Source organism: Pleurodeles waltl, chromosome 8, assembly GCF_031143425.1.
Source record: "Pleurodeles waltl isolate 20211129_DDA chromosome 8, aPleWal1.hap1.20221129, whole genome shotgun sequence".
In the NCBI taxonomy this organism is placed as follows: domain Eukaryota; kingdom Metazoa; phylum Chordata; class Amphibia; order Caudata; family Salamandridae; genus Pleurodeles; species Pleurodeles waltl.
In genome coordinates, this window is record NC_090447.1 from 609,510,165 (window position 1) to 609,525,325 (window position 15,161).

At 46.5% G+C, this 15,161-nt stretch overlaps 1 protein-coding gene across 4 annotated transcripts in view; it reads right to left on the reverse strand.

Annotated features, from left to right (window-relative positions):
* Nucleotides 1-11,616, reverse strand: part of LOC138249130 (regulator of nonsense transcripts 3A-like) — a 698,030-nt gene extending 686,414 nt beyond the window's left edge. For 2 of the 4 annotated variants that reach the window (XM_069203149.1, XM_069203152.1), the window contains exon 1: nucleotides 11,254-11,616. In XM_069203149.1, coding sequence (XP_069059250.1) covers nucleotides 11,254-11,379 — 126 coding nt within the window. In that variant the 5' untranslated portion in view covers nucleotides 11,380-11,616. Of the gene's footprint in view, nucleotides 1-11,160 lie in introns of all 4 variants that reach the window. The other 2 variants (XM_069203154.1, XM_069203153.1) reach the window with 2 other exon arrangements.
* Nucleotides 11,617-15,161: the final 3,545 nt, after the last annotated feature.

Sequence of the window (15,161 nt, forward strand, 5' to 3'; positions counted from 1 at the left end):
AGTACTTCTGGATATTTGGCAGGGCTATGCCTCCCTCATATTCTGATCTTTGCTAGGGTGTGCATTTTGATTCTGGGTTGCCCCCCTGACCATAGTAATGTGCATACTAGAGAGTCCATTTTGTGAAAGAATGTATCTAGGATAGGGTATGGGGAGTTGTGTAAAATATAAAGGAAGTGAGGTAGAGCCACCATCTTGAAAAGTGCTCCCCTACCCTTCAATGAAATCGGGAGGGTTAGCCAATGTCTTACCTCCATTTCAAATCTCTGCAATAGGGGGTGTAGATTGGCGTTGTACTGGGGGAGGGGTTTACTGGATATACAGATGCCTAGGTATTTGAACTTCCCTAGCTTCACTCTAAATGGCAGTGTTATTGTTTGGTCTATCTCCCATGTATCTACCGGGAATAGTAGAGATTTACCCCTATTCCGAATTCTGATACCTCCACAAAAGCCCAAAAAATTTCACCTAGACGGCCTAGTGAAGAGGATGTCCGAATCAAATACAATAAGATGTTGTCTGCATATAATGAGGTCTACTCTTCCTCGCCACTATTGGTAGGCCATCCTCTGATCAGCGGGTCTATTCTTTTCCAGTTGGCCAAGCCCTCGATCGCCAACACAAAAAGCATCGGAGGCCGAACGCTTGTGATGTGTATCCATTTACTCTCATTTTTGCAGTGGGCCTTTTATATAGTAACTCAATCCAACTCTGTAATTTCTGGCCAAGCCACATTTTAGCTAGTATGCCGAACATATATCTCCATTCTACCGAATCAAATGCATTATTGGCAACTAGGAAGCAAATTGCTCTTCCTTTGGCCTAATTTTTTATCAAGGCCAGATTGTTCTGAAGCCTTCGGAGGATAATCGTTGCTGTTCTCATATCAGGTGGGAGTTCTCTGGTTTCAAAAGCTTGTTTCAACGCTGCATGCAAATGTGGTGCAAATGTGGTATCAGCCCCTTACCTGAGCTTCTGAAAAAACTCGACAGGGAATCCATTAGGCCCCGGGGATTTCCCTCTCTGTAGTTGCCCTATCGCTGCCATTGTTTCTTCCTCGGTGACATCCTCCTCTAATTCCGCAATTTGCTGCGGGGATAAGTGTGTCATAGGGCTGTCAGCTATACAGCGATCTATTTCTGCCTCTGGGATGGTTATGCGGGATTTATAAAAATCTTCCATTCGGGCTGCCATTTCCTCCTTTACCTCTTTGGGATCCCTTATTAGCTGCTCCCCTTGTGCTGTCCAAATTTCTCTATTAAGGAAATCACTTTGGGGGTTATTACAACTTTGGAGGAGGTGTTAATCTGTCCCAAAAGTGACAGTAAAGTGACGGATATACCACCAGCCGTATTACGAGTCCATTATATCCTATGGAACTCGTAATACGGCTGGTGGTATATCCGTCACTTTACCGTCACTTTTGGGACGGATTAACACCTCCTCCAAAGTTGTAATAACCCCCTATGTTCCTTCTTGCCCAACCATGCTAGCAGTCTGCCTGCTTTACTCTCAGCCTTGTATAGCTGTTTACTTTGTAGTAGGTATTGTTGTTGTACTTCGTATCGGGTCACTATACTGTATTCCTCCCTTTTTTGTATCATCTTTTTTTAATACCTTGTGTCAGTTGTGTTGCATACCTTGGTTCCAAAGTTATAAGTTCATTTTCTAGTGTTACCATTCTTTTCTCTCTTTGCGGTCTTTCACCTACTTCTCCCACTATAATCGCCCCTCTGATGGTAGCTTTATAGGCCTCCCACAGGGTTACCAGGCTTTGTACCGACCCCTTGTTTTCAGTAAAATAGTGCTGTGTGGCTTGTTATAGGTCCTCAACTATTTTCGTACTTTGTAATCACCATGTTTGCATCCACCATCCACTCCCTGGTGGTTGGGGTGCCAGAGACAGCACCATCTGTAATGGGGCATGATCACTAATCCCCCTAGCCAAATATTCCACCTCTTTAATTCTTGGCAGCTTGTCTGCAGTGAGTAAGAAGTAGTCCAATCTGGAGTGGGTGTCGTGGACAGCTGAATAATATGAGTACCCTTTTTCCTGTCCGTGGAGAAATCTCCACGCATCACTCAGGCCCATTGCATGTGTGAAGCTCTCCAGTTTTCCCCTGGTTGGGCATCCTTTCTTCGATTTCCTAGCCCTATGCATTTCCGCATCCATCACCATATTTAAATCACCTCCCATTAGTTCTGATGCGGGTGGGGAAGTTGTAAGTATTGTGCCTATTTTCTGGAGTACCTTTCCCTGTAGACCCGGGTGTAGGTATACATTGACTAATAGTATGGGTGTGTTTTTATACGTCCCTAGTATTGAGTGTAACAGCCGTGTGGGTCTACCCATGTGTGGGTGGTGTGAAATGGGAGGGCTTTTTTAATAAGTACCGTAACCCCTCTGGAACCGGATGTAAGTTGCGTGTATCCCACTATTTTTTATTTCTCTCTTTCCATAGCTTTATGCGTGCATCTATGAGGTGGGTTTCTTGCAAGAATATTATGTCTGATTTATATCTTGAGAAGACTTTGTGGATTAAGCTCCGCTTGTGCTTATTCCCTAATCCATTCACATTCCATGTGAGGAGGGACAGTTTCTTGTTACCCATGGTAATGGTTTCAGGAAGAGTAATCTGTCTTTGTTTAAGGGATTATCCTCCTGTAAACTCCCCATGGACTTTGTACTGACATCCAGTTCCCGGTCACCCCTTTGACTGAACTGAACTGTTAACCATACACCCCAACCTACTTCACAGTGCGGTGATTGTAGAACTAACCACCCCCTCAATTCACGGTATGTCTTAGCCCATACCCCAACTGGAGACCCTCGTTCCCCATTGTATGTCTTTCTGAGGCGTGGACCAGTTCCATTATCATAGTTTGTCTTTCATTGTTCATTGTCAGCCGTCCAAAGGGGTGTATAGGGGGAGGGAAGGGGCCCCGCCACTTCTCTGCCTGTTCCCACAGAGCCATGACCTTGGTATTATTGATTAGAATTTTAAATCGTCTGTTCGCCCATCTGGTCCGCTGTCATTGGGGTCACCTGAGGCAGCTGATCCATCTCAGATTCTGATCCCGACCCGGATTGTTCTGTTCCATTTCCTCCGGTGTCTGTAGCTAGTTCTCTCCATCTGCCACTTATCCGAATCTCGGTTGTCCCCCTGAGGTTCCGGAGAGCCTTCATTTGTGCAGCCTTGATTTGTTCCTGTGTCGGTGCAGTGGCAGGTTCCGCCCGGGCCCCAGCCCCTCTGTGTTTCTTTTTACCTGTGGTCCAAGTCTTGGTGCCCTCTTTTCCAATTCCATTGCTGTGGTGAAGACCCTGCATCTCTATCAATTCCCAGGCCTCTTGAGGCGATACCAGGAAGTGTGTTTTTTTCTTGTGTTCGATTCGAAGTTTCACCGGGTATAGCAGTGCGTATTTTATATCATTGTGGCGGAGGGCCTTTTTGACTGCGGGGAAGGCAGCCCGTTGTTTATCATATTCTTGTAGTCTGTGTAGACGTTTATCTCTTTTCCTTCAATTTTCCAGGGACCCTTTTTCTTGTCTCCTGGAGGATCACATCTCTGCCCCTGAAGTTCATTAATCGCACTATTATCGGTCTTGGGTATGCCCCAGGCGGTGGAGTCGCCGGGATCCTGTGGGCCTGTTCCACCGAGATGTATTTAGTGGGTGCTCCCCCCAGCAGCACATCCCTCAGCCAGGTCTCTATGTAAAGTTCTAGTGATGGGTCCTATATTTTCTCCGGGACTCCCACCAGGTGGATGTTGTGTCAAAGAGACCGGCTTTCGGCATCCTCCACTTCAATGGGCAATTTTCTCTTTCGTTGTTCATGAGTGCTAGTTTCTGAGTAAATGCTTTCGCCTGCAAGGCCGTCTCACCCAGCGTGTGTTATGTTGCTTTAACTCGGTCTTTCAACTTTTTATGGTCGTCACGCCGGAGACCTACCTCCCCAGCAAGCGTTGCAATTTGATTCTCTAAGGCCGTCTTGGATTCCTGTATAGCCGCCAGAATCAGAATCACCGTGGTATGTTGCGTTAGTGCTTCATCCCCTCCGGCTGTCTCTCTTGTATCATGCCTTGTGGAGGGCCTGATTGGCATATCTTTGCCAGTCCTTTGGTTCCCCATATTCTTCTGAGAGGAGGAGGGGTGAGTGATCACCTTGTGGTCTCCGTTCTTGATTTCCACTATCGTCCAGTTGTTGCTGCTCGGTCACTTATCCGTACCGTTTCAGCTGCAGTGTGTTGGGCGTATTCTCATGCTCTCCCACCTGATCCAGCACACTGCGTGCGTTCCCCTAGGTCTCCTTGTTGTGCTTCTCTTCTGCAGCCTTAGCTACCACCGTCCCCGGGCACCATCTCACCGACAAATCAGCGGGGCACTTCAGTTTTTCGTGTGCCGACCGTGTCCCTCCAGTTGTCCAGCTCTCCGCTACCCTCGGGTGTCCGGATACTTTATAGGCCGCGGGCTGTTTCCCCAATTTCAGGGCCCTGCACGGCGTCGCCTTAGGCTTGTCGCGCCGCTCCTCTTTCCGGTGTCCCAGGGTGACTTATTTGCTTGTTTTGCAGTGCGGGCCACGCAATATATGACAGTGGTATCTTCTTCCACTCATTCGTCAGGCCCCCTTCTGTCTCCGTTACTTTCTATTTTTTTGGCGCAAGCTCGGGGAACCTCCTGTGCTGTGTCCCCCCGAGAGCGCTGTTGCATCTTCAAAATCTGCGGCCCCTCGTATCAGGACTGTCCCGCTCCTACCCGGTGTCTTCAGGCCCCGAGCGCTCTTTCATCTTCTTTTCATGCTTCAGAAAATGGTGGTGGTGGTCTCTGCCTCCTCCCGCCTCCGGATTAGTCACCACCCGAGGTATTGCTGGTTTCTTAGGGTCTTTGTGGGCCTCCCGATCTACATTCGGGTGAGCTCCGTTTGTTTAGTTTTGTTTTTCTTCCCTGGGGAAATCTTCTCGGGCCCACCTTCTGCATAACAGTTGTTGCTTCCTCCCGCACCCGGACTCAAGTCATACTGATGTGCTGCTGGTTTTCGTGGGGTTTTTGTGGGACCCCTGATCTGCATCCGGTGGGGCTCCGTTTGTTTAGTTTTGTTTTTCTTCTTCCCCCGGGAGATCTTCTCGGGCCCACCTTCCGCGTCTCTAAAAATGGCGGTCAATTCCTCCCGCCCCCGGACTCACTGTCATCGTAATGTGCTGCTGTTTTTTTTTAGGTCTTCGTGGGCCCCCCCGATCTGCATCCGTTTGTTCAAATTTGTTTTTCTTCCTCAGGTACAGCAGGTGCTGTGGGAGCCATGGCCCGGGGCCCGCAACCATCTCAGCGTGGCCCTCCGCGACACCCACTGTCGCTCCCCTCTCCGTCGTGCACCCGTCACTGGCTGTGCCTCGGGCTCCCTGTGGTCTCCAGGGGCTCTGGATCACTCCTGTGGGGTAAGGTCAGTTCCCCATACAGGATATTTGCCCCTCCATACGGGACTCAGCAGCATTGCTGGCTTGGCCACACTCCCTATATTGATATTTTTAATGATGTTATAAACTTTTCATGAATGCTGTAATATCTGGGGCAATTAGCAGTACATGGCGAGGGCACGTGTTATAGTTACTTGAAATAGCTCTAACTATAACTCCTGAATTTCTATGGTTTCGTGCAAGTACATTCAGAACCAAAGTATAACGTCTCTGTAACCTTTGTTTTTTTAAGTAAATTTCTATGTTTTTTAATTCACTTTCCTAACCAAAACGTCCTTGTAATTTTTGGTTTGTTCCATGAACTTCTAGTGTTTTTTTAAACATAAAGTAGTTTTCATTATTATATCTTAATCCAACCATCTCTGTGCATGACCTTCAGCCATATTATGCGTGGGCTGGCTGCAGCCAACCCCCTATAACCACCCAACCTAATGCCACTCACAGCCTTAGGTCCTGCCCTGCGGCCAACCCCCCCTAACCACCCAAGCTGCACAGGACATTTGACAGAAGTTGGCTGCAGGGCCTGTCTCTCTGGGTGTGGGAATAGGTATGAGGGTGACTATTGGTGTGAGAGCGTCTGTATGGGTGTGAAAATGGATGTGAGAGTCTATGTGTATGTGAGAGTGTCTCATTGCACTCCAATAGATGAAAGATGCATTCAGCTCCACAAAGGATTTCAGATCGTTTTTCAATATGGAATCAAGGAGTAAACACACTTGATTTCACTTTGCCAAGCCCAGGAGTTAGGATCATTTGTCCTTTCTGGAAGTTGAGCTTTAACTAGGGCACTGCTTTCTGTTGAGGTTTAATTTCTGTGAAATGAGCATCATGGCCAGAACGGAAACTCACCTGCTTGTTTATCCAATGAAAGTCCACAGTTTGCACAAAATGTCTATCGAACAGGAGCACTTTCTAATGGTTAGTTAGTAAGTGCTACCTCGTTCGGTTATTGGCCTGTGTGGGGATGGGGGACTGTGCAGCCACCTCTCCCCTGACCGATTTCGGCCCGGACCCAATATAATTACATAGGGGCGGGCGCGCGGCCCCTCCCTGGGCCAATCTGGACCCGGAGACCCCATCCCCTGGGGCCAAGCCTTCAATAAATGGAGGAGGGGGGACATGCAGCATGTCTGCAGCCAGGGATACAGAGGAAACCTCTGCTCCCAGCAAGTGAGAGCTTCATGACAGCTCTCGCTTGCTGGAATCAGAATGTTTGCTCTGGCTTGGCAGGAGCTATCAAAGCTCCTGCCAAGTAACAGCAAACAGCTATGTCCCTTGGTTAGGAACCCTGGGACATAACAGGAGTCAGCCCTGGGGAGTGGCAGTCCCCAGGGCCATCTGTGGCTCCATGAGGAGGGCTGTGTGGACCCCTTCAGCGTTGAATTTGCCTCAGGGAGTCTACAGCAGACCCCTCCTTCTTTCTTTTTCAGATCCGGGTAGTTGGTGGTCCGCGTGGCTGTGGGAAGGTTGGGGCATGAGACCCCTTGCATATAGTTTAATATTTTCCCCAGGGAGGTGGCAGTCCCCGGGGCACAGGGGTCCCTCTATTTAAACTAAATCATTTTGCCCTGGTGAGGTGGTGGTCCCTGGGAAGCAGGGGAACGTACAGCCCCTCCCCCTAATTCAATGTAAGTGAGGTCCCGGGGAAGTGGCGCACCCCGTTGCATATTCACAGCTTTTTTGCCCAGTGCTAATGGGTCAGGGTGTCCCCTTTTCCTTTTTGTCTTTTTTTCTGGGACTCAGCTGAGTCCGGGATGGCTGCCAACACTTTAACCAGAGCTCTGCAAATCTCTGCATGACCTCCTTATTATTCACAAATCCTTTATGCTGCTACATATCTATTTTCTTTTTCTTTCAATATCTCAAAAATGACTGAAAGGATTCACACCAAATAACAAAAAGCACTCTTTCTGGCACAAGAGCTACCTTCCTGCTAAATCTGGTGTAATTCCGTCTAGCGGTTTGGGTTGACAGATCACCCATGAATTCCCATGTACAACAAGATTCTCTGGAACACTTCTTTTGGATAATTTCTTGAAGATTTGTCAAATGGCGCCAAAGATATTGGCAAGTCCGAGTACACTTTTTCAATGGAAACATGATCCTAAATATAACTACCTACTGACGACCGCCTTGTATGTTAACAAATGGCGATGGCCACTAGGTTGTCATAGTTAGAATCTAGTTTCTATAGAAAAAGTGTTTTTTGCTTTGCTAATAACTTTGGAGCTGTTTGATGAATCTTCACAAAATTTTCCAAGAAAATATGACGCTCACTTCAGTGTTTGTCTGGAGTGATTCAGGGTGATCCGTCAAGCGTGGGGTGAGAAAAAGGGTGGGTCCCAAACGATTTTCCCCATGCATGTTTCCATGGGGATTTTGAACAGGAATAGCTCCCTAACCACTGGACGGAATTACACCAAATTTAGCAGAAAGGTCGCTTTTGGTCCAGAAAGTGACCTTGTGGTTATTTGGTGTAAATCCATTCAGTAGTTTTTGAGAAATTAAAGAAACATCTAATTTGCACCTATAGGGATGTGAAGGCTCTGCGAAACCTCTTGATTTCGTGCTTTTTTTCTCTATCACCCTTTCTTTCCTTCCCCATCTCCTATTTTTGCTTCAGTTTTAGGTACAAAGCACAATTGGGTGACACATGCGTCCTCCTGCCCTGATGAATTTGCCTGCAGTTGATTAAGGCAGTGAAACATGTTGGCTATTTGCAATATTCTGGTCTAAACATGTTATAGTGTTTTTAATCATGAGCCTGGGCATAACAAAGTATTCGAGACATGTCTTCTGGACTAATTTTTATGACTTTTTGTTGTGAGAGAAAGTACCCAGCTGTTGTATTTTGAAGACCCTTAAATCGTTGAATTCAGAAGCCTAATATAATTTTGAGAAATTGATCTGCATATCACATATACCCAGCATAGGTAAAGACATTCACACTGATTGGGTTTCTCCTGCTAAAGTAGGAAAGTGCCAATAGCGATGGAGCGAGCCAGTTGGTAAACACTAGCCAACAGGCTCATGGGACTCACTTACAGGAGGCACTTCCTATTTTTTTTAATCAATGTCCCTTGATGGAGGGTCCACTGACATCACACCTTTTTGCTCCACATTTACACTGTGATATATGACCCGGCTAAGCTGTATCAAAGCATTTCTGTGTCCTAGAATCGACTTGTGCCTTCAGGACCTTGTTAGGAGTGATTACTAGAAAGAATGTAAGGGGTGATTGACATTGGGTTTTTGTTGTTTCTGGTCTAGTCTTGAGTGGAGGGCGCCCCTTTGTCTGACTGTCCCTCTCCACTTCCTTTGTTTATGTCAGGGCCGTAAAGGCTACTTGAGATCAAATGGGTCACAGTGTAGCGTTTAAAGTACTGGCAACATATGTGATATTTTGCCAGTTTTTGTGAGCACTTGTACAGCTGAATTTTGAGCAAGTTGCAGTCTACCTAAGATTGTGTATGGAGATTCAAGGTAGATTGATTAAGTATAGTCAAGGCATGACTGAATGACAGCACTCAATAACAGCTTAAGCAAAGAAGGATCAATAATAGAGAATCGTTTTTAGAAGGAAAAGGTGGTTTAAACAGGTGTGGGCCGTATTCATCGATTGGGGGTTTGAGAGGCAGGATGATATCAAAGAGAGCTCCTAAATTTTGTACCACTGTCAAAGGATCTGATGGGTTACCAACTGTACCTGGCCATAGGTTGTGTCTAAATATAAGACCGATTAAGTGGAGGTAATTAAGCTCTCGGCTTTCAAGTTGAAGAGAAGGTTGGCTTTAATTTACTTACTGCAAAACAACGTAAGACTGATATTGCATCCCAGCTGTGCTGAGAAAAGCTGGACTCACATACACTTCTGTTAATGAAGTGGAGCCTCACAGTGTGGCCTGTTACTTTTTTTATGGTCCTGCCTCTGCTAAATCAGTACTGATGTGAGGTATGGTTCACATTGCGAACTTCCAGTGATCTAACTCTCTGTCATACTTGCTATTATACATGGCATGAGTGAAACTCAGGGAAGCTCCTCACACTGGCATAGATGGGCAGGCGCATCTTTAATAATAGCAGAAATATGTAAACCTTGACACTGCCAATCACAAAGAATATCCATGGTGAATGAGTGTCTACCCTACCAGAAGTGTTCCACATAGATTCCTATGAACATATCTCATGCAGATAGCGCACTCTGGCATCTGTTTCTGAAAAATATTGGGTTAATGGGTACTGCTTCCACCCTAACGAATGTGACAGACACACTATGCTGAACATCATTTTCCGGGTCAGATAATCTGTGATAACAACTGACCATCCTTGGTCATTCCCTAAATGTTCACCCATCCCACACCTTTCTATAGCAAGACACTTTCAATGCTGGCCTACCACACATACTTCAAAGATACGCCGTTAAACAGCAATAGGCCTTGTGCCTGCTAAAAGCATGTCTCGACTGGACTGCAAAGCAGGCCAATTTCTATATTACGCATAGGTCAGTCTTTTCAGACCCAAAGACGAAGAGGGTTTCGTATCTCAAAGTCTGATGGATATAGTAATGTACTTAGAGAACACCTGAACCTGAAAAATTATATATAATAAACATTTGGGTGGCCGGAGTAATGCCAGCGCACTCCGAATAGTTGGTAACACAATACACATGTTAACAGTTCAACTGATAGTACTTAGGGGTGTATGTGACCCCGCCCCCTTCCTATGTTTTCCTTTCCTCATCCCAACCACTCCCTCATTACAACTTTTGTTCGTAATTTTAGGATCCCTCTGCATGTGTTTGCAGTGCTGCCACGGGGCAGGAGAATTTCGCCAGTCATGCAGGGCACTATGTAATTTGTAACCTACTTTTGTGGGATGCAGAAAAAGACCCATTTATTTTAACCCGCTTTTTGCCCAATTTCATCTATTGCCCTGTATTTAGTTCCTGTCATACTTTCATTAAGAAGAAACACACTAAAGCAATGTTGGATTATTATGTACCTGCACTTTTTAAGACAATAAAAAACATTTAAAAATAAATAGTGCAAATTCTACGTTTATTGTATATATTTCCAACCAAAATATCTACTGTGCCAGAGAGAGAGCAATACACTAACTTAACGTTATTGCACGTTACCTTATCCTTCCATGGCCTTTTGAAGGTATTCTGCATTTGCCGCATTCATCTGATTCATAACAGTTTTGGTGACTTGCTAGGATCCAAAGTACGACAGAACGGCATAGTGGTCCCATGAACCTTTAGTGACCGGATCTCTAGCTGGCCCGCCACTAACTCTGCACTACATGCATTCGATATGCATGCCAACAGAACCGATTCAGGCGGAAACCACGGAAATTTTAAGCCAAAAATGGCTTTATTTTAGTGCCCTCCCACCTAAAATTGCAACAGCTTCAACATAAGTCAATGGGGAAAATACATTCCATCGCTGTTTTTCAAAATATCCTACTTTCTTGTTCTAAAATGTCAGTATGTATAATGAGCATCATTAAATCTTTGGTTTTAGCATCCTTTTTACCATCACTTCCCGGGTACCAACCAGTTCCTGTTTGAAAAGCTTGGCCCCTCACTAGTCTGTGTCCAAATCACGTGGCTTTCTTTGGGTCCTTGCTTTCACCCTTATATTCCTTCCCCAACACCCCGCCCCCCACCCATCACATCCCCTTCTGTACCTGATGGCTTTCCCCAGCTACTCGTCTCCCTCTCCATTCCGCCGCCACCCGCCTGCGAAAACGGCCCTATATCACTGCCCTCTTTCTGCACACCTTGCTCAGGCTGGCCCTCCTGTCTTGCCTCGGACGTCCGCACACAGCCTGCAGGTCAAGGCGTGGTCTCATGGCTGTGTCCCGTAGCTGAAGCCCGACCACCCGCCGCTCTCTCACCCGGATCATCGTACGCTTTATGTCCGCAGGAGACGGGTCAAACCGCACGGCACAGTCCGGGGCAGAAGCAGAGAGCGAGCGCTCCTCCTCTGACTAGGAAGGTTCTCGCGCTGCACCGACGCGAGAAGCTATTTCCAACGGGCACGGTCTTCATTCGTACCGTATTTTACATCGTGTAAGGCGCGTCACAGAGGGCAGCCATAACAAAGCCAGGCAATACATCTCCTCTTCCCCAGTCACTCTCTTATTGAGCAGCCGCGCCCCCTTAGACATTGGTGAACCAGGGACGATGTAAGTAATTATAGTGTGGTGACAGTTTAAAACGTGCGGACGAACGTGCTATGGAATAGCAAGTGTCAGTTATAGAATGTCATTATGTATGGCTCACGGGCTCTCGTTGTTTTAAATACCCAGGTTACCTCAGGGCTATTTGTCTTTACGGAACATAAGGGATGTCACAGGTCTGATGCCCAGCTGGTTGGGCAGACCATTCTAGGAAATCGTGGACGACTTATGGCCTACTTATAGCTGGTCAAAATTTTATATTTGTTAAAGACTTGTTTTTAAAATATACTAGCATGAAACAATATGAATATACAAGCCTAGCATTTTGCAGACGCATTACTGACCAACGTAATGTTTACCTTGTAGAACAACTCCCCCTGGGACTCCATCTGGTGACCATAAGAGCTAGACCCAATACCATCACCCAGTATCCACAGGGGCGTAGCTTCAAAGGGGGTGTATGGGGCAGGCGGGACTCTTCTGCTAGGGCGGAGGAGCGTTGCCCCTGCCAGCAGCGGCAAACCTTTTAATACAAAACGATAATAAACCATGTTTATTATCGTTTTGTTTTAAAAGGGTCTGGGCATTGGGGGTGACGAGCCCTGAGGGGAGTGGGCAGAGCACTCCCCTCAGTGCGCATGTATGTTTGGCTGGCCAAACACACATGCGCACTGGGCTCTCTCCAGCCCAGCACTGTGTTGCCGGGCTGGAGAGAGCCTGCACAGGCTCCTAGTCTGCCTGGGAGCACTCTTTCTGGGCGCTCCCAGCCAATCCTGATGCTGCATCAGGATTGGGCGTAGGGCAGGCTGGGAGCCTGTGCCTGCAGCCTGGAGCAACGACGGAAGAACGAGCAGCACTGTGAGGAATCAAGGTAAGTTTTTTTTTTTATATTATTTTATGTCCCTCGGTCCGCCCCTTTTCCCTCCCACACGCCGCCACTGGTATGGGGTGTTACCCCCCCAATAAATGTATTTTCTTATAAATATTTGGGTACAGGTGCTTTCAGTCGGCTATGGTGAGATGTCTGTCAGAATTCACCAGGAGTTTCTACCTACATACTGTCAAAATGCACACACACTCCCTCCCTCTCTGGTTTGAAAGTCCTCAAAACTCTGGTTATTTTACAAAATATTGTGTTTTCTCTCAGTACTCCTACCAATTCCTCTACCTTTTCACTGCCCATTGGTCCCCTCTCATGCACCCTGCATTTCGTATAATGTGTGTAAACATTCATTATATGCCAGCCTGATTGTCGGAAAATCCAAAGCTCACACCCCTTCTTACTGACCAAGCTACGCCCCTGACTATCCAGGCAAGAAACCTGGGAATCATCTTCAAAAATAAACTCAACATGGACTCACAGGCAGCAGCGGCCCATCTTTAAAGGCAGAGGGGCCATACCCACACACCTTTAGGACATAAAAAATGTCTGTCAGGCAGAGCAAAGGTCAGCCTGACAGACACTCTTTATTTTCAGGTCAGGCAGCCAGGAGCGAGAAGTGTGCTAAATGGACAGGCTCCTGCTGCTTTAGAAGAGCGTTGCTGGGTGTCACAGTTCCTGTGGGGACTTGACCACCTCCTTTCAGCCAAGGTCCTTGAGGCCATTCCCCTTGTGACAAGGTGAAGCATCAAAAACTAACCTCATACCTGGGTGCTTCAGTTTTAAGCTCTGCAGTGCACCTCATCACACACTGGGTGGGGTCAACAGTCTCTCTGACCCCACCATACTCTGTGACAAAGTAGGGACTGCTGCCTCCCCTCATTGGCTGACTTAATGTCAGCCAATGAGGAGAAGCAGCAGTCCCAGCCCTCTTGGCAACCCTGAGGTTTTCTTTCCTGAGAGCTGCAGCAGGTAAATGTGTTTTTATTGACTAGTTGGTGCATGCGTGTATGTATGAATATATATATATTTGTGAGCGAATGTTGTGATTGTGTGTGTGTGCGTGTCTGCATGTGAATGCACAGGTGTCAGTGAGTGTGTGGATGAGGGCCCTCCCCACCCCCTGCTGCGACTACTCACAAGTGAACATATTTACCTCCTCCTGCTTCCATACGCTATACATCCTCAGAAAAATCTTCGAATGGATCCCCACGAACACCAGATTTGCTGTCATTTAAGCCCTAGTCACCAGTAGACTAGACTACGGCAACATACTCTGGGCTTGATTACAACCTTGGTGGAGGGGATTACTCCGTCCCGAATGTGCCGGATATCCTGTCTGCCGTGTTACAAGTTCCGTCACATTTGGGACGGAGTATCCCCTTCGCCAAGGTCGTAATCTGGCCCTCAATGCTGGAAACCCCAACCCCCTCCTCTGCCAACTCCAGAGCATTCAATGCGTACCCGCATCATGCCTCACCTCCGAGAACTCCACTGGCTGCCAATACACAAACACTGCCAATTCAAGCTCCTCACACATGCATACTAGGCATTGCACACATAGGAACAGCTTACCACAACTGCTGCCTCCACTTCCACCATCCCACCAGGTACCTATGCTCTGCCTCACTCTTTCTCACACACACCTCACATCCGCAAAACCAGTACAGGAAGCCCAGCCTTCTCCTACCTCCAACCAAAAACTTTGAACGGCGTTGCTCTACACATAAGAGCCTCTTCTTTCCTTCCGGAATTCCGCAAGAAGCTGAAGATCTGGCTCTTCAACTAACACCCAGCAGACGACCTGCTCTAGCACTTGGATACCCTTCGGGTGACAAGCCACGCTTCACAAATCTAAATATGATAACATAACAGTAAGTAAATCGGCCATGAGTATAATATTATATTAGGAGATAAATATTCAGATAAAGGATGTCCATAATGGCTGCCATCCAAGGTTCATGATGAGTTTAGATTTCTACAGGTACAAGTGGAGCACGTTTCATAGAGACCTCTTATTAGTGATGTTGCGCTCCCTCTAATTGTCTTGCGCCACCGAAGGACCAGGAACAGTGTTAAACTGTAATCAAATTTTGGTGCTCCTGCTGTAAAGCACTCTAAATTACATTTTCATTTAGGGTTGAGTAGAGCCCATTTTTTCCTACATAAATGACAGACAGAGAAGGTTTGAAATCTAAACGTTCATTTTCAGACTATATATCATAAAGAAAACAAGTACTGAAGTCAAGATCAATTAATCAATAAATCACTGTGCAAAGCTCAGTTAGAGTACAGTATCAATCAAATAACTCAGTAGAGTTCAGGTCAGCAGAATACAGAGTATAAAATATCTGGCATGTATTTACCGCCTAACGTCAGTAAGAAAGGGCTCTCCCACACACTCAAAAAGAGTGTACTTTTATAGTGTTCTGAACAAAGAACTTCATACATTCAATAGTCATACATGGTTCCCACAGACCAACCAGAATTAACTATCTTGAAACAGTTGCAAGAAAATACATTTTGAAAGTCTCTCATAAGTCTACAACATGGAGCTTCTCACTGACACCACCTGTATGTACTAGAACACATAATTCTACATTTGGTGTGATAGACAGCTAGGTCA